General features: G+C 38.1%; 1 protein-coding gene across 3 annotated transcripts; it reads right to left on the bottom strand.

Moving 5' to 3' along the window:
* Positions 1-1438: 1438 nt before the first annotated feature.
* LOC107818515 (uncharacterized) lies at positions 1439-26358 on the bottom strand. 3 transcript variants are annotated; one of them, XM_075232875.1, is made up of 19 exons: positions 24647-26358; positions 20500-20585; positions 19891-20271; positions 19122-19205; positions 18581-18961; positions 15759-15819; positions 11057-11195; positions 10867-10952; positions 10541-10786; positions 10120-10370; positions 9772-9990; positions 9474-9701; positions 9322-9375; positions 9138-9203; positions 8911-9051; positions 8766-8819; positions 5391-5450; positions 2175-2570; positions 1439-2030 (listed from the first exon to the last, which is right to left on the bottom strand). In XM_075232875.1, exons 1-19 carry the CDS (start codon positions 25992-25994, stop codon positions 1863-1865), a joined length of 4449 nt encoding a protein of 1482 aa, XP_075088976.1. In that variant the 5' UTR covers positions 25995-26358; the 3' UTR covers positions 1439-1862. The 3 variants fall into 3 exon arrangements, with proteins under 3 accessions (XP_075088976.1, XP_075088977.1, XP_075088978.1); XM_075232876.1 differs by having other exon boundaries at positions 10123-10370; XM_075232877.1 differs by lacking the exons at positions 1439-2030; positions 2175-2570 and adding an exon at positions 5177-5317 and having other exon boundaries at positions 24647-26287.
* Positions 26359-26626: the final 268 nt, after the last annotated feature.

Genomic DNA, 26626 nt, shown 5'->3' with positions numbered 1-26626 from the left:
CTCCTCCTCCAAGTGATCCGAAAAGTAAGGGAAAAGCTAAGATGTATGATATGAGTGGTGTCAGGAAAGACAACGCTACACATGCAGAGAATGTTGAGACTTCAGATGGTCGAAGTACTCCGGCACAGAATGATTTTGTCTTGCGGTTGGAGCAGAAGATACTAGAATTGCAAGGTGAACTTGAGCAGGTCCATAAATTGGCAAACCTTTCCCTCACCCTAAACGTCCCAGACATTAACCTGCAAAATGCCTAGAACCCAGTACCTCCTCAAAACACACCAAACCAACGTTCGCAAAATCCTCCTGCACCCCACCAATACGCAACACTTCCTCAAAATCCTAATCCTCTACCCGTACCGACACCTCATCAGCACCAGCATCTTCCTACTCAATACCCACGAACCACTTACCATACTCCTCAGGATACCCCACAACCTATCCCCGGTCCACAAAATTCAACTAATGATCACCATTACACTCAAACTCCCGGCATCCACCAAAACAATCTCATATACGTAGAAACATTACCCCACTCCACTCAAACAACCTCATACACACCAGAATGCACCGAGAAGAGTTTGCTCATCAAGAATATGGCAGAGCAGCTCAAGAAGCTCACAAGTCGAGTCCAGGGTGTTGAAGGAGGCAAAGGAATTGAAGGTTTGAACTATAAGGATCTATGTATTCAGCCAGACGTAGAACTGTCAGAGGGTTACAAACCTCCGAAGTTCAAGATGTTTGATGGAACATGTGACCCGAAGGTACATTTGAGGACATACTGTGACAAACTCGTGGGAGTTGAGAAGGATGAAAGGATTTGCATAAAGCTATTCATGAGGAGTCTTACTGGCCCTATCTTGGTATATCAGTCAGAATCCCAAGAAGTGGGTTAATTGGGTAAGCATGGCATCAAACTTCATGGACCGATTCAAGTTTAATACAGAGAATGCACTGAAGAAATATTGCGCTCATTAGATATCGTGTACCCAAAGACTAGTTAGAATAGGACATATATGAACCAGTAATATGGAAACAAAAGTATTTAACGACAACAAAATTGTTAAAACTGATTTGTTACATAACTCTCTATATATTATTCACTGTAAAACAATTTGTATTTTACAATAATATTATTTCATTAATATTCACAGCATAATTAATTCACGCATCACAATTCCAGTATAACAAGCAGAACAAAACTGGTCCCATAACAAATAATTTGTGAAAATAGTCGATGCTAAAACTATGGTAGATAATCTCATCTGCAAATTCGCCAACTGAAACAAGCATTTTACCTACTGTATACCTAAATGCAAAGGACGACTGTGCAGTAACGCGTGGCAATGCCAAAATCTACTGAAAGAGGGCAAACAACAAAGTCGAGGGTTTACATAACAGCTGGTGAAACGTGAAATCAGTACGAGAAAACGCTAAAATAATGTGGAACTATGATGATAAAATTAAACTCACTGCTCTGCGCTAATTGCTTTGAATCAACACTGTAAGAATATTTACAATAACTTTACAAGGCTTGCGTAGTAGGGAATATCCTCTAACTACTGTATACAATTACAAGAAGCAGAGCTACTATCACCACCCAGCTCACCACAAACAGCCATCGGGACATAGCCATTCAAACCACTCCAAATTCCACTGTACAGTAAGCTCTGAATGAATATACAACAATCAGATACCGTCCTCAACCTAATCTCGATGGCTCCTGGAAGGGCGCTTGTTGACATCATCTTAACTTTAAATAAGCCATCCTCCCCGATGGTTCAGATAAAAATGGTGTACCAGCAGCAAAATGCCAGATATGGCGTGCTCGTTCGAACCAAAATCCTACAATGACTGAGCTAAATCTATCCATCAGGATCCAGTGGTTCTCCAGAACACTCATCTAAAGCAGCTTCCTCCTCCTTCGGAAGGCACCGGATTGGGACATAGACGTACCCTTTAGGTAATCGCTGGTTCTTCATTGAGGCTTGATCTGAAGTCATTACCAGCTCTTTCTCAAAAGTTTCCATATGCTGTACATGCAAGAAACTGGTTAACATCTAAATTCCAGCAAATAATGCATATCAAATATCTAACCATACATCCAACTAAAGGCATGGATGTTTCCTGTTATGAAGAATGTCAAACCTAATGAATCAGATGGAACAAGACTCTACCTTTCTGTAGCTCAATCGCTTGTCCCCGTCATCTGTAGAATTGCAAGAAGCTCTATAAGGGATTTGCTTCCCAGAAAATGAAGCTCGTTGTGCAGGTTTTTGTGTGACAGGGTTGGGTGATATAGAACTATCATCAGTCTTCTGATCATTGTCCATAGGCACAGGAAACTTAATGCGTCGTTTTCCTGCTACAGCACTGTCTACTGTTATGTCATCTGATCTTTGTATTGTTTCACTGCCTGATTTATAGCCATCAGTGTAGCCTTTAATGGATGTTGTAGTAGCTGAATCTGAACTAACATCAGGTTGGAAGTAAGGGTGTCGAGTCAGAGCAGATAAAACAGCATTGTCTCTACTTGAAGCTAGAATATCATGTGAGCAAAGGATTACTTCCCGCTGCAAATCAAGAAACAACCATCAGGCCAACACACCAGAAAAACATGCAGCATAAAAGAAGAATAAAGCAAATCCCACATTTCGTGCAATATCTACGAACAACAACAACAAACCTACTATAAAATCCCACAAGTGGGGTCTGGGGAGGATAGTGTATATGCAGACCTTACCCCTACCTTGAGGGTAGAGAGGAAGCAACATAACAAGATAACAACAGCAAGATAACAAGCGGAATAATCAATATGTAGTAATAGAGATCTAACAATAGTAGAATACAAGGCTAACTACTAGTACTACTGGTAAGGGGAAGATACACACTCGACTACCTACCAACCTTCTACCCCAATTCTCGACTTCCACACCTTTCTATCAAGGGTCATGTTTTCAGTGAGCTGAAGCAACGGTAAATCCTGCTTAATCACCTCTCCGCAGTACTTCTTTGGCCTACCTCTGCCTCTCTTCAGACCCACCAAGGTCAACCTCCCGCACCTCCTCAGTGGGGGCGTCTGTGATTCTCCTCTTCACATGACCAAACCATCTAAGCCTCGTTTCCCGCATCTTGTCCTCCACTGAGGCTACTCCCACCCTGTTCCAAATATCTTCATTCCTAATCTTATCAATCTTGGTATACCCGCACATCCATCTCAACATCCTCATTTCTGCTACTTTCATCTTCTGGACATGGGAGTTCTTGATTGGCCAACGCTCTGCTCCACACAATAAGGTCGATCTGACAACCACCCTGTAAAACTTACCCTTAAGTTTAGGTGGCACATTCTTATCACACAGAACACCGGATGCGAGACTTTATTTCACCTCCGCTCCAATACGATGTGTAACATCCTCAACAATCTCCCCATTTTCTTGGATAATAAACCCTAGGTACTTGAAACTATATTTGTGTATCAAGCCTCGTGTTTGCTCCATTGGTCTTTTCACTGAACTTGCACTCTAAGTACTCAGTCTTGATTCTACTCAGCTTCAAACCTTTATACAGAGTCTGTCTCCAAACTTCTAGTCTCGGGTTAACACTGTCTCACGTCTCGTCAATCGGTACAATATCATCCGCAATAACATACACCATGGCACCGCCAAGGCAAATAAAATGGGCTAAGAATCGACCCTTGTTGAAACCCCATCACAATTGGTACGTGGTCCGAACCCCCATCCCTCACTATCCTCACCCGTATTTTAGCTCCATCATACATGTCCTTAATCACTCTAGTGTAAGCAACATGAACAACCCTAGCCTCCAAACATCTCTATAGAATCCCCCTCGAGACTTTGTCGTATGCTTTCTCTAGATCAATTCCCTCTTCCTCTCCCTATACTGCGCCACCAACCTCCTTACAAGGTGAATGGCTTTCTTAGTCGAACGCCCAGGCATGAATCTGAACTGGCTTTCGGAAATAGACACGCTCGTCTTCACCCTCGCTTTCACTACCCTCTCCCAAACTTCCATAGTGTGGCTCAACAGCTTGATACACTTATAGTTGCTGCAATTTTGGATATCACCCTTATTTTTGTACACCGGAATCATCATACTCCACCTCCATTCGTGAGGCATCTTCTTTGTCCTAAACATGATGTTAAACAATCCAGTGAGCCATTCCAAGCATGTTCTGCCCATGCTCTTCAAAAATTCTACTTTTTCATCAGGCCCGATCGTTATTCCCTTGCTCATCTTACGCATAGCCCTCTCGACCTCTCCAATCTTAATACGCCTACAAAAACCAAAATCTCGATGACTCTCGGAGTGCTCCAAATCACCAACACAATACCCATGTCCCCTTCTTCATTTAGGAGTTTATGGATGTATGTCTATCATCTGTCTAATATGCGCCTCTTCTATAGTCTTGTCTTCTTCGTCTTTGATGCACTTCACTTGATCCAGGTCACGAGCCTTCCTTTCTCTCACCTTGGCTAGCCTATATAGCTTCTTGTCCCCCACCATTGTCGCTAAGTTCTTCGTACAAACGTCCAAATGCTACCGTCTTAGCCGTCGTAACCGCTAACTTTGCCTCCTTCTTGGCCCTCTTGTACTACTCCCTATTCTTCCTCTTCTCCTCCTCGTCCTTGCTCTCCGCCAGCTTCAAGTACGCCGCTTTCTTGGCTTCAACTTTTCTTTGGACCTCTCCATTCCACCACCACTCCCCTTTGTGCCCTCCAAAGTAACCTTCCGAGACCCTAGCAGCTTCCCTAATGCATTTCGCTGTCATGGTCCACATACTACCCGCGTCCCCATTACTCCTCCATGCCCCCATAACCACCAACTTCTCCCCCAACACCTAAGTTTTGTCCTTAGTCAAGGCTCCCCACTTGATCTTAGGTAGACCATGCACAACCCTTTTCTTCCTCCTCCTCCTCCTCCTGATCTCCAAGTCCATCACCAAGAGCCTATATTGGGTCAAGAGATTCTCATTGGGAATAACCTTGTAATCCATGCAAAGGCCACTATCACACTTACTAAGGAGTAGGTAATCAATCTAGGTCTTGGCCAGCGTACTTTGAAAGGTAACCAAGTGCTCCTCCTTTGGAAAAAGGTGCAATATCTATAGTACTAAAAAGAATGCTTCTTACCATAGAAACAATTGATTCAAATCAGACAAAGTAAAGCACAATCACAAGATTGTAATAATACAAGACACCAAACTAACAATATGCAAACGAAACAAGTAAAAAGCTTGTACCAGCAATGCAACAAAAGTGATGAGTTTGACAAGGCAGCGGCAAACAGTGATATCAAACTGAAAAAATGCAGGAAGAGTATTCACAACTGCCATCAATCTGCAAAGAGCATGGGAACGAAAGAAAAGGTACCTTCAGCTTCTCTCTCTTAACAATTCTTTCGCATAATAGCCGTAATCGCTCCAATTCAACCTGCACATGAAGATTTGAAAGGATAAGGATCTTCGCCACTCCGGTATGAGCAAAAATATTCTAGATAGATAGACAAAAACAGAACGCTTCAATATCAGATTCCAACAGTAGCTCACAACTGCAGCATATAATGGAAAGGACCTTCATAGACTGGGATAACAGCCACAAAAGATTTACAAGCCAAAGCATAAAATTTGCACTTTGAGCAGCGTCCAACCCTGAATACAATCCTATAACAAGTTGTCCTGAGAAACTATTGAATAAACACATAGAGCCTAAAATCAACCACCCCTTCCATCTTTTCTGGGAAAAAAGCAGAAAGAAAAACAACAGCAAGGAGGCATGTTTGACTCAAAATAACAGATGCGTACTTTGTGAGGATGGATATGAAGATGCGAACCATCTTTTTATTCACTGTAAGGTCATTTCTCAAATAGGGAGAGCGATTCTGAATCTTTTAGAGCTGAAATAGTGTATGCCAGAAAGCACAAAAATTACTCCTCTATACAGAAAGTAACGAACAGAGACATGAAACCAGTGTTTGAAAAGGCGATCGCTTCGTCGCTTTAAGCGCGAAGCGACAAGGCATCGATTTTCCCAAAGAGAGGCGACTCGACCGTGTGAAGCGCACGCTTCAGTGGACAAAGAGACGAAGCGATGAAGTGATCGCTTCTATTAAAAAATCGCAGTTGGGCCCTTTTTTTAAAAAAAAAAAAGATTGGGTCTGTTTATAAATCATACAAAACAGACCCCTAAGCTCGCTTCTGTAATTGCTCGACAAAACAGAGATCCCTTCTCTCTTCTTCATCGACAAAACTAGGGTTTCCAAGTAATTTTCTTCTTCTCCTTTCTTCGTCTTCCTTATTCTTTCTTTTTTCTTCTGAGTTCTGACCAGAAGAGTCCAGCGCTGGTTTGATTCTTCTGCTTCCTTTCTCCTTGTTTCTTCCATTATTTATATATGTTATATTTTTCAGTTTTTTTTATTTTTAGTGTATATTTCAGTATATAAAATTAATTATTATATATATGTTATATTTTCAGTTTATTTGATTAATTTTATATGTATTTCATTTTAGAAAATTCATTATTATATATATATATATATATATATATATATATATATATATATGTTATATTTTAGTTTATTTGATTTTTTAATGTGTATTTCAGTTTATATAATTAATTATTATATATATGTTATATTTTCAGTTTGATTAATTGTAAAATGTATTTCAGTTTAGAAAATTAATTATTATTATTATTATTATATACACATTATATTTTAGTTTATTTGATTTTTTTTGATTTTTTTAATGTATATTTCAGTTTATAAATTAATTATTATATATATTATATGTATTTTAAGAATTGCGCTTCACTTCAATGAAGCTGCGCTTCGCTTTTGAAGCGAGGCGAGCCTCTGTCGCTTTTTTGCGCTCAAAAACACTGCATGAAACCATTTTGTAACGCTATCCTTGCAGCTATTTGGTGAGTGTTTTGGAAGGAGAGAAACCAGCGGATCTTTTAAGGAAGAAAGGACTGTCTGAGGAAGATCAGATACAGATGTATCTTTACATTAGCATACTGGTGTAAGCTGACAAATGTATATGACGTTGCTACTTTTGATAGAATTCCTCAATTATGTGCAGTAAGGTCTTGAGTCTTTGCTTTTTGTATTGCACACCCCAATGCACCTACTCGGTGTCACTTTTTTAGTAATACTCACCTTACCTTATCCAAAAAATAAAAAAGCTCCAAGTACTAATGTTCCTTTGCTTTCCACCATGTTCTAAATTTGTTGAACCAAAAAGTTAAATCAAAATAAAAAAAAAAGACATGATTAAGGTTTGTCGGACCCAGTTCAACTACTTACAACACCAACTGGATTAAAACAACCTGGTTCAGATTAAAATTTTAGACAGCAAATCATATTGAATTTGAAACTCCTGCATGCCAACTAAGCCAACCTCACATCACACGACAGTAAGTTGTTCAAAGAAACATCCTGGTAAAAGAAAGGAGCTCCTAATTAAAAAAACTGTAAAATTGCTCAAAATATCGTTTGTAAAATTGGATTTATGAACATCAACTGTAGTTGCAGGCACAATAAGGACTTAAGAAACAAGAAATCTGTTGCCGACTACAAATAGTAACTTGGTCTATAGTTTAACCCCAAGGTTTAGTCTTCACTTCTTTCTTAGGAAGGACCCAATAGGAGTCATTTTCTCCATCTTCTTGATAAGCCCGGGGTCAGTTTCTCTTAAATTACACAAGCTTCTCTTTAGCGCCAAAAGGGAGCTAGGCCATATCAAGATACAGGGTGTCCTCCCAACTCCCAAAACAAGAACAATATACCATTCAGGGGAAAAAAAGTTTTTCTTTGGGGTAGTTCTCTTGCTCCAACATCTTGCAAACGACATGGCAAAAATAGAGACTTTCAGGCAGTAAAAAGAAGAATCTGTGATCTTATTAGTATAGTCACTTGTTCTATTTTCCTTTTAGGCACCGGGTTATACTGGACCTATTCTCGTTACTAAGATTTGGAAGAAGAGGCCACCTACGGTATATGATCCAACCCTGAACACTGTCTGAAATGCTTTCAGGATTTAACTGAATGGCTCACAAGCTTAAAGAAAATGGTTGTACGCATTTTCTTTTTTGGCATGAAGAGTGAAATTGCTTGTACGTTTCAAACTCTTTGGTCCAGCATAACTTTTGTGATTCTCTATTTTCTAAGTATTGCTTTAATTTCCAGTAGCTTTTGCTCATGCATGTCTATATATTAAACACAGCCTTCAAAAGCGTCTCACTTGCAACCCGTCTCTTCTTTTTTTTCTTTCTACATTAATAGGTCATTGATAATGCACAGCACAGCAGACACCAAATATGACTATGTCAGTAGCGTGCAAATTAATAGCCATGGAGATCAAAACTGAAAAGCGGAAAAAAAAAAAAAACAGCCCCCAATTTCTAGACCCACCAGCTACTCTGTCCAACACCCTCTTAATAGTATCCTATTTCCTAAGTGAACATATAAAATTTATATCGAACTGGTGCAACTAACTGTCAATTCTCCTACTTAAACTGTCCATGCAGCAGATGTCTATGTTCCATCGCAACCATAAAATATGATTGAAAGCACTATGTCTAATACACTATTTAGTGTTTAGCAGAATTAATAACCATGGAGATGAAAATTGAAAAGTGACAAAAAATCAAAAACATGGGAAAAAACCAAAGAAAAATGAACGGGACAGCAAGACAACTTATGCAACTTGAAACATGATAGATAATCAGGCAAATATCATCACTTACCCTGACTTGCTTCAGGCTCTTCAGTTCTTCCACCCCATGTCTCTGAGTCTCAGACTGATCAGATGTGATAAACAATGAGTATATGACACAAGTACTAATCACTAGAGAAACTTGCACCCATTACATGGACAAAGACAACACCAACCTTAAGTCTCTGTTCCAAACTATGTTTATCACAATATGCTTTATGCTGCAGCTTGCCACCGTTAGTTCTCATGATCAAAAAGAAGCCAGCACTTCTAGCACAAGAGGGATGGAATGTGCTCTGACAGTGACCATAACTACACTGCAAGTAATACAGTAGTATTCCAATAAACAAACTAAGTTTAACACAATTTCAAAATGCAAAAAAAGCCCTTTCACATCTTTTACCTTAGTGCATACACCTTTTCTCCGCTGGCATACGAGGCAGACATCGTTACCCTTGGGGACAGTTGCCTGCCATTATCACAATGATTGATACGATAACTATTACATAGACTATGCAAGTCCAGCTTTCCAGACCTAAAGACAACTGTATTGAGCAAAAGACATTCTTATTCTGCTAAGCACGTACCATTCCCTCTATTTGTTGTACCTGCCCTCTTTTGAAAGTTGATTCAAAGGCCCACTACAGAACAAAAAGAAATTAGTGCATTCATCAGTGCAACAAAGTAAATAAAACTAGTGTGTGATTATGAATAGCTAAACATGAAGATTGCATTTTACTTCAGCACAGAAGGCATGAACCCATTGACCATCATTTGACTTTCTAAAAGCGCCAGCAGTACCACCACATAACCCACATTCTGCAATAAAACAAGGTTTCTCCTTCTCCCAAAGATTAGAAGCTTGAGCTCCAGAGCCCCCAGATGACAATAAATCCGCGCATAGTTCACAATACCAAGGACCTGTTGAGTTTCTTACACTTCGATAGCAATCCAAGTGAACAGCAACCTATGAACAAGGATAATTTGAACTCAGGAAAAGATTTTAAAAGGAAGAATAGGAATGCAGTGCTTCCTACCTTGCAGCTGGTACAAACTAGGATGGGATTTAAAATGGTCTCGGCCCGTCTGCAGACATCACAAGTTCTGGCATGGTCTTTCAAAAAATCTGAACCTGGCTGGACAAGATCAGAGTTAGTCTCTGGTAATATCCGCACACTGGTTGGCCTTGAAAGCGTCTCCTTGACACGAGGATGCTGTTGGGAAGAAAGCCTAAGCCTTTCATTGGTAGCATTCATCTTCAAAACACCCAGCATAGAAGAAGAAAAAAACAAATAAACTCAGTATGGCGACAACAAGATTAAAATTCTGATATAGTTGTTAATATTACTTCAGCGGCTCTCAAGTCCTAACGTAAATAGACTTACAACCTCCTGGTGCATAGATTCTTCTACATTATCTTTCCTCAATGATGAAATCCTAGACGATGCGGCAGCTGCAGCAGTTGCAGCAGCCAGTACAGTCTGAGCCTCCTTATGTCGTTTTTCTTTCCTTCCTTGCTTTTTGGCTTCCCTAAGCTCATAAAGATACTGGCTAACGAGAACAGCATCCCATTCTCGTTGTCTAGCAGCATCAGTCTCCTGTTGGAGACTATTCACAACCTTAACAATTAAATCATCTGCAAAGAAAATCAAATGACCATCAGTTAATTCAACAACAATAGCCATGAGTTCTGGCACATGAAAAAGCTCAGCAAGAGGTGCATGTTATTTTCTGCAATTCTCATACAAGAAAAGGAGGCAATAATGCTAAAACGCGCAAATGGGAGATGGGGTTTATAGCAGAGACCACTAAAACGTTTCCTTGCAGCAGCATTACAAAGCAGTCTGTGCTGGTAATAAACGAGCTCTCCTTCCAGCTCATCTGCTGGTGAAAGCTCAAGCAGGCCCATATTACTTGCCTTCACCAACTGTTCAAGGCATGCACCATTCAATTTGAGAATGTTGCCAGAAGTTGACTGTAGAAAATGTTGACTGCAGCAGATTCCTGAACTGGAAGATGCTTCAATTTGAGAAACTTCTCCGTGTCTCAAATCTGCGAGCATAATAAATAACATGAAGTTCAATATACAAGTGACATCCACAAGCTTTTACCATAATAATCACGAATATTACCATCCAAAGGGGATCTGTTCTCCATTTGCCTTAATCTATTCTGAATAAGAGGGTGAATGTAGGAGCTACGGAAAGCTTCATGCTTACTGCATGAAGAAAATATAAATGCTGGTAAAGCTCAATAGTTAAAATGACGTAGCTCAAATAGTAGCTACAAGTCACAACTAAACATAAAGTATAGAATACTTACAGGACATCCGGTAAGTGGTTAAAAGAAACTGAAGAAATAGTACTGCTCGTATCAGCAACTGTCACAAGATTCTGATCAGATAAAGCACCCTGCTCCACTTGACCATTGTCAAGGCTGTGGACTGAAACCTTAGATGGCTCTGCAGCCAAATTATTCACAGATTAATTTTGAGAATGGCAAAAGGCAGTAAATATACAAGCTCATTATTACATTATAGCTTCACTAAAGAGAAATTCTCCTTACATCTCATCACAAGCAAACACTGTACAGATATAAACAAGAAGAGGCATAGTTAGTACTTAAAACTAGTTCTTCAATGACATTAAAATTAACCGACATTGTAAAGCAATAACGCAAAGGCAGTTTCACCATTTCAAGATTTTATCGGAGGTGGATTTGGTTCCAAGTCAGTTTTCAACAATAAGCAACCAAAACTCGCACTCAAATACCAAAATAGGCTCAGACGAAAACAGAACTAACCCCGTCGTTCAGGTTGAAAAACAATAGATAGCATAAGGTAAGCGAAATGTCTACATTGAAAGACAGATAAGAAGGAGTTTGGAGCAAGGAAACTAATCGATCACATGGATTGGATGCTTGATAAGCTAAAGAGATTATCCTTTGAAGACGAGAAAAATATGGTCTATATGGTTGTGACCCATGAGCTGATAGAATACAGGACCGCGGACCACTCTTTCAATTAAAGCAGCTAGAGCTGGAGAATAAACCCGGCAGCTTTGGTTATGTTGCTAAGAGTAATTTGTATCCAATTAGTTTCACAATTGTTGTTACTGGACTTTTTAGATGCTTTATTTTTCATTTTTCTTTTTTTTGATGAAGCAAAAGTTTCGTTGCTAGCATCAAGTGGATGCAAAAAGATAGTACAAGGATATTACAATTGAGCTCGCAAAGAAATGCAAATTAGTTCCTTGTACAAAGGTGCCTATTCTAAAACCAGGGTGCTAAGAAACTGGAAAAAAAAAAAAAAAAAAAAAAAATCAGGGGTATCTACAGGGGTTACATTGAACCAACTAAATAGATACAAGAGGGATCTAGTTTTTTTTTTTGTTGTTGTTGTTGATATTGTACAAGAAGCATCTAGCCACGAAAGAGTGATCCGGAGTTGACAAACCATCAAAGAATCCTCTATTCTTTTCTGTCTATAAGCACCAGCATATACTAGCTGGGATCATCTATCAAATGGTTTTTGATGATAAGAGTGATTGGACTTTTATATGCTTTATTATTTCACACGGGTCTTTAGGATTTTCAGTATGTAGTTTAATATTGTTTTTTATCATGTCACCTCTGGACAAAAGCAACCAGCTCGCAAGAAAAATACTTGACTATCACCTGCTTCAACCAATAGCTGGTTACCTTAGTCTGTCATTTCAATCATTAATCCGCAGGATTCTAAGTGTCAATATGCTAGCTTTCGAACTTTCAATGAAAATTTTATTAGGAAATAGCACCCACAGAGTGTGTGACGTGTGCATCTCAGTAAAATAGCTACATGTGAAAAGAACTAAGGAAATTAATCGTCCTATCTACAAGTGTCAAATGCTCGCTTAAACTAAGGAAATTAATCATCCTATCTACAAGTGTCAAATGCTCGCTTGAACTCTCAGAAAACTCTTTTTTACATATGTATGAATTTATCCTAATATTTCAGCAGTTTCCCAACAAAAAATTATACTCCCTCCTCTTAATCGAATTATTTTCTTTTAGTTCCTCAGCAAACAATGGCCTATTTTGTTAGATCTTCACTAAGTAAAGCTTAATATATAAAAGTAACATTTCTTTATCAAAAATATCTAGAAGCAATACACTTCAGATCATTTTATTTAATGTTGCATCTTTTAGCCTTTTCACATCTTCCAACAATGATATGACCGTATATACTGACCTCAAAAGGTCGAAAATTATTTGGCTAATTCACAAATTAACCACTAATATTCAAATATAATAACTCGTTCACCCTTTTTTTCTTGACCTCGAGTGGAAGTCATCAAGGTAATACAACTTGGGGCTACTAAATTAACACGGATCTCTTTCCCTTTTGCCAAATTACTCTTCCTCTACTCTTTTGTCTATTAATGTTTTTTCTTTCTTCTTGCCCATATCAGCAACGAAGAAAGATATTACAGTCTCCAGCTTTTTAGCGCTAAAGGCAATCTAAAACTCGCCACTTGTTAAAATAACTTGATACAGTTGGAAATTAAACATCACCAATCTCAGAATGGAATAAAATATAGGATTTTGAAAGAGCAGAGAACCTGCTTGAATGAGAAGGTTGGCTGGGAGCTAATGACTAGAGAGACAGTATAGGTTTTGTAGTGCACATAAGGTATGACAACAAACCCAACATATAAAGTAGCAAGCACAATCTTAGATGAATGAGGAGATTTTACATCGGTAAAATGGCAAGGCTCTGGAAATTTTACTACATGATAGTGTGATGATGGGGGCTAACGAGAAGTTCAGGCATTTATATTTTATGGGTAAGTATGCATTAGTTCTTCCAGTAGGCTTGTCTAAAGAAATTTAGTTTACCAATCACAGAAAAACATAACTAGTTATCCAAAATTTATATAACCATGCTACAGGAAGTTGGTTCATTTTACAGAATCCCATTCACTCCCCCCCATAAAAGACCATAAAAAACTAAAGATGCACATAAACTATCCCAACTCGGCAATCTAATGGGGAAGTCACACAAAGAAAATATGTATATATATTTAGTTGGTGGAATTGCACAACAGCCTCTGCAGGCATTTATCGAGGACTTGGCAAGATCATGCATTAGCCTCAGATGGAACCGTCTAGTTTCCAAGGCCCAAGACCGCAGGGGGAAAAAGATAAATCCCATATACAAGAGATATAAGCTATGTTGCTCGAACTCTCCGAAAGAGTTGCCGGGTGCGTGTCGGATCCTCCAAAAATAGTGTATTTTTGAAGGATCCGCCACGGGTGCGGCATCATTTTGAAGAGTCCGCGCAACATAGGATATAAGTGAAAAAGGAGTTGATATACAAAAAGCTTTTTGCTCACTTTTATTTTTTATTATCTTAAGCCTTTTTTTATCAAGCTTTATTATCTTAAACCTATTAACCGTTTTGGCAATTTCTTGTTTCTCATTAATATTTCATCTTATTCTTCTGGAAGAACATACTCTTTTAGCAATATTATAAGATAGATATGCAACTCCCTCCGTCCCAATTTATGTGACCGTGTTTAACTGGGCACAAAGTTTAAGAAAGTAAGGAAGACATTTGAAACGTGTGTTCTAAAACAAGCCATAGACATTTGTGTGGCTATAAATCATCTCGCTAAGGGTAGAATCTGAAGTATAATTGTTTCTAAATAAGGAATATGAAGTTCTTCTGGGAACAGGCTAAAATGAAAAGTATGACACATCAATTGGGACAGAGGGAGTATTATGTAAGTTCGATATCAATAAAATCATATATATTGTTTGTCTAACTAAACTTACCTAAATCCTCATTAGTTATAAGTTTGTAAAGTTGGCCAAAGTACTCGAACAAGGAAACCTAGCATAAACAGGAAATAGGTTTTTCCAAAAGAAATAGCATAAAATCGACGCACATTATGGTGTAGCCACGTGAAAATCCCGTCAACAAGGTGAATATTTTAGTTGCTGTGCCATCAACCAAGGCAACATTGAGACAAAGAAATCAAATCAAAAAAGCCAAAAATATCCACACGCACATGCTGCATAAGCTATCAAATGAATAAGAGTTGCATAGTTTTCTGACCATCTGAAACAAAACCTATTAATTATAGTATGATTTGAATAAGTATCTAAAGTTACCTTGTAAATAGATAATCAATATTTATTAAAAATAATTATATTTAATCAATTTAGAGTTAAATTGAAATTGTGTTGTAAATTAATTTGCATTTAAACCAATTTAGTATTAAAAATTTTGCAATAATAAGCTCATTATTAGTGTCAACAACTTTAAGGGCATTCAGTCACTTTAACAGAAAAACATGCTTACCAGCACCTTTTACCACCAAACATACCGACTGTTTATTTTCGGTTTCAGCACTTTTATCCAAACACGCAATTGCTTATTCATAAAATCAGCTCCAGCACTTAAAAGTGTCTATTAGCTCTTGGTACTTAAAAGATACTGCTATTCAGCTAATCCAAACGGGCTCTGACTCAACCCAAGGTCCCCCATTGTCGTGATACCAGTTCATTGTTGGCTAGACAATTTTTCATTTTTCAACGACCTCTCTATAACAGCATCCCTATATAACAACACTTCACTATAAAAGCCAAGCTTTTCCGGAACCAATTTTTATGTTATGTTATAATATATGTTCTCTATAACAGCACTTCGTTATAACATCTAAAAATATTCGGAACAAACGAGGTTGTTATAGAGAGGTTTGACTGTACTAAACACCAAACCGGTGTCAAAAGTATATGCAAGATGCTTATGACACTATAATCGTCCATATGTATCTAATTTGTCGTCTATCTATAAAACAGGTATTCTCTATTCACAAGAAATACAAGTGAAATAAAAAGACATTTATTAATTGCAGAACCTTTGACAATTGATATCATTTCAGCAACATAATAAATGAACAAAAAAAGACAATGTTCCTACAAAGGTTAAGCTACATATTCCTCACATGCAGACCGAAATCAGTAATCTGTAATGCAAACCTTCATCATTGTTGGAATTGCCTGCAAGAGTGGCTTTTGAAGGAACAATCTCGGGCATAACCTGTACAGGAACAAGATAGGAAAGAACATTACCTCTAACTAATTTAAAGTCACACCCTTTAACAAGAATAAATAATCAATCACAGACTAAATCAGTTCAATAGGTCACAAAATCTCGGTGCCCCTTACATAGGGAAGATTCAGATCACCAAAGGGCATCAAAGATATAGTGGTCGGCCAATTACCAAACAAGTCTTGAGAGGGATTATAAGATTAACAGAATACCTTGACCAGAATATTCCCAAATGAAAATTTTTGTTATTGATAAGGTCAAGATGGGAATAATTTCTAAGTACTTCAAAAGCCAAACACCAACATTACAAATACCGAAACAGATCATGATTACAATTGCAAAAACGAGAAATGTAGACCCGTCAGGAGCATTTTCTCACGGAAGTAAAAGGTCTCAAAAATGATCTTATCCTGTTAAAATCCAATGCAAGAATCAAGAGGGTGCTATAAGGAAAATGGCTGTGACATGAAGGGACCACATTTATTATGGCATAGGGAAGATCAAGAGATGGGTAGTTCTCGGCAAGGCAACAAAACGCAACGTGTGAGCCAATGGGAAGGAATTACGAAAGAAATGGAAGTCTATATAGATGAAAATGACATGATACATGTTTGGCAAGACTAATGGTGAGGGGAAGTATCACAGAAGGAGGCATCCCAAGGTTTGTACCACTAGTGAGATAACAGTATCCAGCCTTACGAGGAGGAACTTTCAAGGCGTTTTGAGGGGTACAAGGTTCAAGAGGAACATATAGGACTAGGAACGGGAGGAAATTCAAGAGGATTTTTTTTATGATGATGTTCTTGTTCTTTTCTTCATTTTTTTTTTGGGGGGGGGGGAGGGGGGGATAAGGTCAAGAGGTTTTCTTTTATTTTTAAAAGATAAAGTAAGTTCAAGAGGTTTTTCAAAAAAAAGATACAGCCACAATTTAGGGGAGAGTGGGGAAGGTTAGAACACTTTGGGGAGGACCACGGGCGGGATGATTCACGATGACGACCTTTTATATGAGATTCACTAAAGAGGGCATCAGGAGAGAAGTGTGGAAGGAAATTTTGAGTATGAAGACGCCGAAAAGAATTGCTTCTTCTCCTGGGGCGCAGCATGAGTCCTTACTGATTTATAGGAACAGGGTGAGAGTTATGGTAAATTGGTCTCATATGTTTAAAAATCGGCCTTCCTTGCTGATATAATTACAGGAAGGGCGTGAGAGTTTTCGTAAATTTGTCCCATATCCGCACAAATTGCAGGGAGTATAGAGATCAAACTATCATTTTACTTTGCAGGATACTACCCACCTATGAGCCCTCAATTTTGCGATGTTTAACATGAGCATTACAAATATCAGAGGAGAAAACAGTTGAAAGCTGAAGAATATGAAGAATCAGAGGGAGAAGGAAAGAAGCCAGGAAAAGATATGGAGCTAGAGATAGAAATTCATTATAGTATGACACAATTATTGCTTCGTTTCTCTTGTACTACAATTTTTTTCAAGCATGTCTTAAGTTTTTTTAAGAATAAAATATTGTAATTTAGAGTATTTTTTAAGTAGTTTCCAAATATTATATCAAAAAGAACTTGAGGAATCAATGTTTAAATTCACACCGAATACTGCATGCTTTAGTCCTTGAAATTTAAAGCCCCCCATTCATTGCCACGCATCTCCATTATCAAGGTTCACACCGTGCTGCTATAGAAGTCTAGAGAACTGCTAAATAAGCCAGAAAAGAAGGAAATAATCTTCCAAAGAAAGATAGCATAATTCAAAAACATCTATAGCTACCATCGATGTGAAAGACACTAATAGGTTCCTAGTCAGATTATCTTTTCCAAGCTTAACAGCCATCGCCCAACAACTTAAGCCCTAATAGCATAACACAAATCAGAACACGGTAATCACAAGTTTTATTATACCACAGTGTCGCACTTCTTAGGCATGGCATGGTCAATAAGTAACAACTTTTCGCAACTCAAGTTTGCTCCATTTTCATGCTTTAGTGGGCGTTTGGACATAAGAATTGTAAAATTCCAAAACATGGTGAAAAAGTTTTTCAAGTGAAAATGGTATTTGAAAGATAGCTTTAGTGGGCTCTAGAATTGTGTTTGGACATGAATATAATTTTGGGTTGTTTTTGAAGTTTTGTGAGTGATTTGAGTGAAAATTTTAAAAAACACCTTTTTGGAGTTTTTCAAATTTTCAAAAATTTCCAAAATGCATCTTCAAGTGAAAATTGAAAATTTTATGAACAAACGCTGATTTCGAAAAAAAGTGAAATTTTTTTGGAAAAACGGAAATTTTGTTTATGTCCAAACGGGCTCTTAGTCTTCTCTCTTTCTGTTCCAAAATTCACTGATTCTAGTGTTCAATCAGAAATACCATACTCAATGTGATTCATACCAAAAGCCTAAACTGGAAAAAATGAACCTTGACTCCAGCAACTAATGTGCAGTTTAGTTCCAAACTTTAACCTTAGTACAGAACACAATGTCAATATCAAACGAATGTCATGTCAAAGCCACTCTCATGAAAATTTGGCTTCTTTTCAGTTGATGTTTTACCAAAGCAAGTAAATCATCACTACCGGGCCCTTCGAGCTGGCAACGGGAGGTGGCCTGCTCATTGGCCTATAGGAGGCAGAAGCGCTACAGCCTTACCCCAACCACACTTAACCAACTCAGTGAAACTAATTCCATTCAACCAACCTAATTCAAATATAATCAAATAACCAAAATCATAAAACATTTTTCATACCTGCTGCAAACCAGCAGACGGAAACTCTCTTGGACAACTTGAATCTTCCCTTCCAACCACACTAGTTTTAGCTTCATCCGATGATACTCCATCAGTGTTGAGTGTCTCCTTAGCTGGAAAAAGTGATTCACCATCTTTCACAACCCTGACATTGTTTTTGGTTCTTCTCCGAGGTGGTACAGACTTGACGCGGACGAAGTCCGTAATCTCGGGTTCTGTTACTCTAATGGAATCCAAACCATCCACCACACCAGCCTCAACTTTTGGAGCTATTGTGGATTTAATTTTAACTTTTAGAGTTTTCTGTAAACTTCCAATATAAGCATGATTCTTCAACCACTTAGCTAACTTGAACTGTATGTCAGGAACCATTTTATCATCCTGCAATTAGCAGAATTGTGGATCAAGAAAAGTATCTGTATGTTACCAAAAAGAAATCAGCTCGACCAATAACTTCAACAGAAACAGAAAGCTTCAGTTTTTCATCAGGTGTATAATACAAAAAAGGTAGGACAAGACTAGTAGAACAAAAGGATATTACCTTGAGCATTGAGTCCAACAAGTCTGAAGATACAGCAATCTCCGCAGCGACATCTTTTACATCAACTTTTTTCTGCTCTATTAACTAAAAAAGCAATGAATAGATTCAGTATTTTATAAACTAAAGTGGCATATAAAACTGGAATAAAAAGATCAAAAAGATAGCTTCCACAGGTTAAAAGCGCAGATACCAAATCTTACGTCACATATCCAAGGTCATACTTAATTCCCAGAACAAATCAGTCACACAAGGTCCAAAAGCCCATCATATCTTATTTAATTTTTGTACTGGGCACGCCAACATCTACTTGGACACTTCTGCAACTCCAATGGGCATTAATGTAATTCTGCTTCCCTGTTTTCTGCTATATCCAACTTGTTTTCTTGGTAGCCTAATCAAATGTTTTCTGAAGAATAAATAGGGTTTCTTTTTTTAGTAAATGGAAAAGTGACTATAGGATTATCTTGTCCTTTCCTTTGACCAAGGCTCTAAAATGGAAAGAAAGAAGATGGAATTCGCTGATGGACTTGGGCACTAAATTGTGTTTATGCTCTTTGAATAAAAAAGCTACTATTGTTTTTTTTAGGTGGCGGAAGGAGGAAATGGAGATAGGGTTAAGGCTATACCTGAGAAAACATATATGCGAAGACTAATATATTTGCTTGACATAGCTGTAAATTCTGTATCTCATTACAGCTTTCAAAATTTGCCAACATGATCTAGGAGTCTGTGAATGTACCATTGCTACTTAGTCTAGATGCGGTAATACCTTTTTTAATATCACGGTGAAATTTAGCTGATCAGCCACATCACTATCTTTGTTTACACATAAATCCCTATTAACAGGCTGCTGTGAAATGCCACATTCTGTTTGACGTTTAAGGTTCAAGTCCTTCTCTAGCAGCTCTTGCTGTTGTAATGCATCATCATTCAACTTATCTAAACCCGAGATAGAATTGTCCATGTGCAGCACCCTTTTGTCTCCATTTCTTAAGCCAAGCTTTAACTTGTGTGGTTTGGCTGTGACTGATGCTGCCAACTGATTGTTATCTGTGGGGCAAGAAACATCTACTGCAGGATCTCTAACTTGTTGACTGCCACTATTGACCTGTAAATCTGAATGCTTCAAGCAGAACGCGCGCAATTCAACCTAAAAGCATTGCACACAACAGGTAAAAAGTAATAAGGAAGATATTTTAATCAATATGTGTGTTGCAAAATGAAATGGATCAAAACTACATCTAGTACAAAATGACATCAGTTCAGAACCAAAATCGAAAACGAAAAAAAAATTAGCAGTTCAACATTACAGGAAAAAAAGCCATTACAGGAAAATTAACAATTTCGCAAAGCAGAAGACCAGAAGAATAGAGCTCACATCATCACATCCAAGTTTCCCCCATATCTCCATTCTGTGGCTTGCCTCCCTCGCACATATAGGATGGAAAGAAGTCCTACAAGATCCTACAACCATTAAGAGGAGAAATTAACAAGGAACAAGCCCGAAAAGTCTATAGAAATAGTATAGGGCAAACAATTCCGTTAGACAGGATCTTTCAGTTTATTTTGTTTTTCTTCTCTCCAAGCAATATAGGGGCAGAAATTGAACAGTAATGCAAGGGGAGTGGGGGAAGGGGGTGGGGAGAGAGAGAGAAGCAAACTGCATCAACAATTTAAAGGAAAAGATATTCAACTCTACCCAAATATTTAGCATGTAAGGTGACCACCTTCTAACTGAACCAACTTATTCACTGACAGAACAAATATCCAAAATCCGACTTAGACGGATGGAAACTGATGACTGTCTGTTGCTGAAATTGCATTGTGGTGTAAATAGTTTGCCCAGTAGTTAGAGATTACATTCCATCGTTGAGAAAAAACTTATAAAGATTGCAAACCACGAGAGTGTTTTTACAGATCTGCAAAATTTAATACTCCAATGGAGCAAAATACGGTTATATTGGAAGAACCAGTCTAAAATTTGAAAGATGCGTGAGTTGATTGACCACCTGCAACTACACCTAATCCAACATCGATGATTCCCTCAGAATAGCTCAAAAACCCATCATTGCAGATCTTTCGGCCATTGAGCAACCCCCCCCCCCCCAAAAAAAAAGGTAAAAAGAGTGTAATTGCGAGTTGCGACGGAAAGCAAACGATCCAAATTAGCAAAACGAGATGACCATAGTCAATAGAAGATATTCTCCCATTCTGTCTTCACTATATTCAATTTTTAAGGCTTTTTAAGAGTTAGAATCAACTATCAATAGCAACCAAACATTTTGGAATTATCTCTTCAACAAAAAAAGGTGGAAAAACAAAGAATAAATAGCCATTCCCCTAATTCTTTTTATAAAGAAGGTAAAGTAATTTTATAAATTAAAACAGCACAAAGAATGTGCGATTGGGACTGTACAAGATAGCAAAAGAACGAAAAACAAAAGTATGCCCCAACTAATCTTGTTGGGATTCTAATGTTTGTAGAGCCAATTCAGTCATTGCCCTAATTCTTAATTCATTGCCTTCAATTAGTAGTCTTTTTGTAAGAACTTGGATTCATATATGAAAATTCATCCGTTCTTCCACACATAAGTCTTTAAATTATCAAATATTTGGAAAGACATTTTTTTAATAACCGAGAAATCCATGAGCGTCAGTGGCGCACGGTTCGAAACTCGGTGGATAATGGGCCTAACCATCTATCTTTCTCCACTTAAACAAGGCTTTTGTTTCCATTTAGGTTCAAGCCCGTGAAGTGAGCCTAACCCATTGTGCTCTTAACACTAGAGGAATGCCCCAGGGCTATTTGGAAAGACACTTGAATGTTAATATCAACACCTCAATTGTACATACTCCAACAGTTATTTGGTTGTTCGAGCTCAACTCGAGCATTATAGGAACCCAGCTTGAGCACAATTTAAATACTAAACAAGCTTTATTGTGACTCGTATACAAGCTTGGCTTGATAAAGTAAATAAACTGAAGTTTTAATTGAAGGTCACATACCATAACATATACTCCCATATTTTATGTGCATACTTTCCTTTTCATTTTGTCTCAAAAAGAATAACACATTTCTATATTTAGAAAAATTTAACTTTAAACTTCACCATTTATCCTTAATGAGATAATTTATAGCCACACAAATATCTATGGCTTGTTTTAGACCACAATTTCAAAAGTATTTCTTTCTTCTTAAACACCGTCACATACAATGTGTTAGAGAGAGTAATGTATTTCTATTTTAAGGATAAAGACTTTAGTCTGTAAGGTTTTCATCTTAGCATAAAAATAAGGCATTGAGTAGATATATACCAAAGACATTGATAGTGACCAAAAATCATCCAAGCTCAAGTTTACAAACTCAGCTCATCCCGTTACTATTCTCGATCAAAGTTGAGTCTCAGCTCATATAATATAATGAACAAGATAAGTTAATGAGACCTCTGTCTTTTTAAGGGATAGATCAGAAAAACTACACTATGTGTCAACAACTAAATACATGGTGTGAGGTAAGGTTAACCACAATCATCAACCAATTTTCCAGAGGATCTATACACACATGGGTATTTCCGTTTACACCAAAAGAGTAAATGAAAATAGAAAAGATTTCTAATAAGCTCTTTATTTGCAATATAAGTTCATCCACAAGCTTAAAGTCTAAACAATGACCTAGTTTTGACGGTGCGGTATTATCGCACAGTCTCTCCATGATGCGGAATTGCATCCTAGACTCCTTTTAGAGACTAAAACCCCCTCATCCCCACAGCTGGAAATTTCAGGCCAATAATTGGGAAGCATCTACCTTCCAAGAAGGACATCACGCAGGGAGGGGGGGAAAGGGGGATCAAGCCATATACCAAAATGGATCTTTGAAAGGTCAAGATTAAGCAAACTAAGCGGATCCAATGCATATCTTATCCTCAAAGTAATTAGTATTAGCTTCCAATTCAAATCATAATCGACTTCTTGAAACAAAGAAAACACGGCCTTTCCCTTGTGTATCTATGAGACTCTTTGGCAAGTTGAGAATATGTAAGAATCAATCAATTTGATGTCCATTAAACCCGTGTTGTCAAAGGCTCATTTAAGGCGCGCTTAAGCCCTGAAGCTCAAAAAAGCTCAAGGAGGACGCTTTGCCTCGCTTTAGTTGCGCTTCAGTGTAAGGCAAGGCACTAAGGCGTGCGCCTCATTACCCATGCTTTCTCTCTTGAATCAAGCGGCACTAAAAAACAACTATAATCAGAAATAAGTGTATTAGCTGCTAAGGGAAACATTATCAATGAATTTGTTACTTTGTTCTTGAAATACATATAAATTTTTATTTATTTCCTTCATTGCGCCTTTTTTAACTAAAGCCCACACTTTAAATGCGCTTTGCGCTTAAATCCCAGATAGACCTAGAGCGCTTTTTAGAGCTTTTTGCCTTTGACAACACTGCATTAAACTGGAAAAGCGAAAGAAAAACATACAACTTCTAAGTGGTAAGTACTACAAATCCCCTCAAACTGCAAAAAGCCTTCGCGTGACGGACACCAAGCAACTTCCCATCACTGAAAAGAAAGTATTCCTTATATGAGCCTTTCAATCACTAACGCTATTCAAGGGTCTGCTTAAAAGCCAAGCAGCAATTTCAGCTTCAACTCTGAGCTGTAACTTTTATAGATTTACTGGTCAAATTCTCTGATCCAATGACCTCCTCATACCCTACTGACCAAAATATTTGAGAAAAGTTAGGTCAACACCAGTTGGTAACTGGTCAGAAAGGTGAAAAAGCACGAATAAAAGAGAAAAACACCCCAACTCCCACAGACAAAATGAGAAAACAGAAAACAAGGAAAAATCACGACCTAAACAGTATAATCTGCCGGAAACTTTCCACATTCTCTTAAACAATGAAAGTTAACAGCTCCAAGAACAAATCAGAAAAAATAACAGAGATATCAAATTCACATTGTACTGAATCGTAGCTCTATCCTGATTTCCTACTTCATTGAAACTCCAAAGCCGCGTTTCAAGAAGTAAATATCAGGAAAAATCCACTCTTTTACATGATTTGTAGGGAGAGAGGGGAAGAAGAAGAACAGAATTATGAGGGACTTGCAACTTAGGTCAAACAAAAACACGAGCTAAGCCTGGCATTTAAGTGGAGAAGGGTAGAGGGGCGACCCATTGTCCCCGAGTTTGGAAGGTAGCGGTTGGTCCTCAGACATATTCCAATCAACAAAAAAAGGTGCATAATGAACACTGCAATCAAATACTAAGATTTATTTAATCTTAACTCTTGCTCAGGTACAAATGATTGATAAAATAAGATGACAGCCTAAGAAAACTGAGATGAGCATATACAAGATATGTCAAACAGAAATTCTTTAGTAAAAGACTACAGCATGAAGTCACTTGCTATGAAACAGAAAGAGTCCTAACTATGTCAACTAGTAGCTCCCCATAAACCAAACATCTTCGAGAAAGCCATCTAACGAAGAAATGCAGGAACTGTAAAGTAAGGAAGCAGCAAAACATACCATTAGTGCACCGAACACACGCCCCATGTTTCCCCTTGCAGAGATAACAAATTAACTTTTTCCGTGTATCCTTTATACCATCAATATTCATTATCGGCTCCATCATCCTAGTATTCTCAATATATACCTCAGGCATCCACTGACAACAAAACAAGTGAGCAAACTCCAGACAAGAAGATTCTTCTCTTTTCCTACAAGGTTTCATGGCACCACCGCTTTTTGGGCAAAGAACACATGGCAGCTTGCCGTTACTTACCATCTCATCATTCTTTTGCTTGCACCAAGAACACAACCAACTGCCATCAACATCATCCTGCACACCATAACATCTCTGATGAACAACCATACTGCAAGCACTACAAACTATCAATCTGTTCAACACATCACCATGGTCACCTAAACTACAATAGTCACAAAATTCAGCTGACCCTTCTACGGGACGAGCAACTAGAAGCTTCTCCAACCCTGCATCTCCACCCAAAAGCTTCCTTTTCTTTGAAGGTCGTTCAGAGGCAAGATATATCTTATTCCTAGAACCTAATAGCCATTCTAACCCACTCAGTGGCAAACAAGAGGATGACGAACATGGCTTCACATTCACATTTCCATCCTTTTCTTCTTTAACAAATTCAGTTTCCCTTCCTCCTTCACTGTCCACATCCATAAATTGATCACTCTCCTTATTATCTTCTTCTTTAACCAACACTCCACTATTGCTTACACCACTACCCACATTGTCAAATGTAGTAGGAATGAACAATAATTTCTGATTATCATTACCCAAAAACTCGAACGACCCAAGTTTATACAATCTATCAATATCTTCCACAGATAATTCACGAAAGTATTCCTCAACTTCGTCCCAGAATCCACTATTACGACCGCCCTTTTGCCGCGAAGATGACTTCTTCTTCTTCGTTTCAATTCCTCCATGAGACTTCTTGTGTCGTTTTCTACTATCAGAATGCTTATTTAACAACTGCGCTAAGTTATTGGGTAAAGTAAGGTGCACGGTAGAGGAAGAAGACGGCTGTGACTGAGAAGTAGAATCCTCGGTATCGAAAGGACTACTTTGGCACAAAGCTTTTCTCGCCTGGGAATAGAAGTCTAACGCACTTTCAGTTTTTTCTGGTTGTTGGGGCATTTCCGTAATTTTATCAAACTCTGAGGGCTTTTCTGTAATTTCATCATTTTTCGAAACCCTAGGGATAGATATTGGGCATGGCTTTTCCTCCGTAAATACCCTACCCATCATCTTCCTCGGCCGCAGACATCTCCCCCCGCCGCCACCGTCACCACCACCAGTCATCGACGCCACCATCCACTCCCACAACCACCCTTCCAACATTCCATTACCGCCACTTCCGCCGCCGCGACAACCGGAAAAACTTATCTCCACACAAATCTATAAAAGATAAGATAACGCTCTCAGATTTGTAATTTCCTTTTCGGAGAAATAGAGAAAGATGTATGGATAGTTCGTGGGAAATAGGGAAAGCTAGGGTTAGGGTTTGTTGTTTTTGGGGGGCGTAATATTTTTATCGTCGGGGCCTATTTTTTGGATCCCTTTTTTTCCTTTTTTTTTCCTTTTTTCAGGTATTTCGATTTTTGGAAGAGTCGCGATTTTCGGTAGAACAGAGAACGGGTAACGTTAGAGAGAGATAGAGAGATGTTTTTATTTTATTCCTTTTTATTTTGTTTCGGTTTTAAGTACGTGACACAATACACTTGGGGTATTTAAAAAGAAAAAGACGTGGCAAATGGCATAGAGAGAATAGGACGAATATCTTTTTTGACCTTTTTGCATGGGAATTCGCACCGGATTCTGTAATTTACCGCCATAAATGAACTGCTATTTCTTTTTTATTTCTTTTTCTAGTAATAGTACTTTCTTTTCTTTTCTTTGAGGTATTTGCTTTTTTGAGATTGAGGGTGTGTATGTGTTTGGTAAGAAGAAAAACGTTTACCATGAAAAAAGTT

Source organism: Nicotiana tabacum, chromosome 16, assembly GCF_000715075.1.
Source record: "Nicotiana tabacum cultivar K326 chromosome 16, ASM71507v2, whole genome shotgun sequence".
NCBI classification, from domain to species: domain Eukaryota; kingdom Viridiplantae; phylum Streptophyta; class Magnoliopsida; order Solanales; family Solanaceae; genus Nicotiana; species Nicotiana tabacum.
This window is presented reverse-complemented; position numbering and strand designations above follow the sequence as displayed.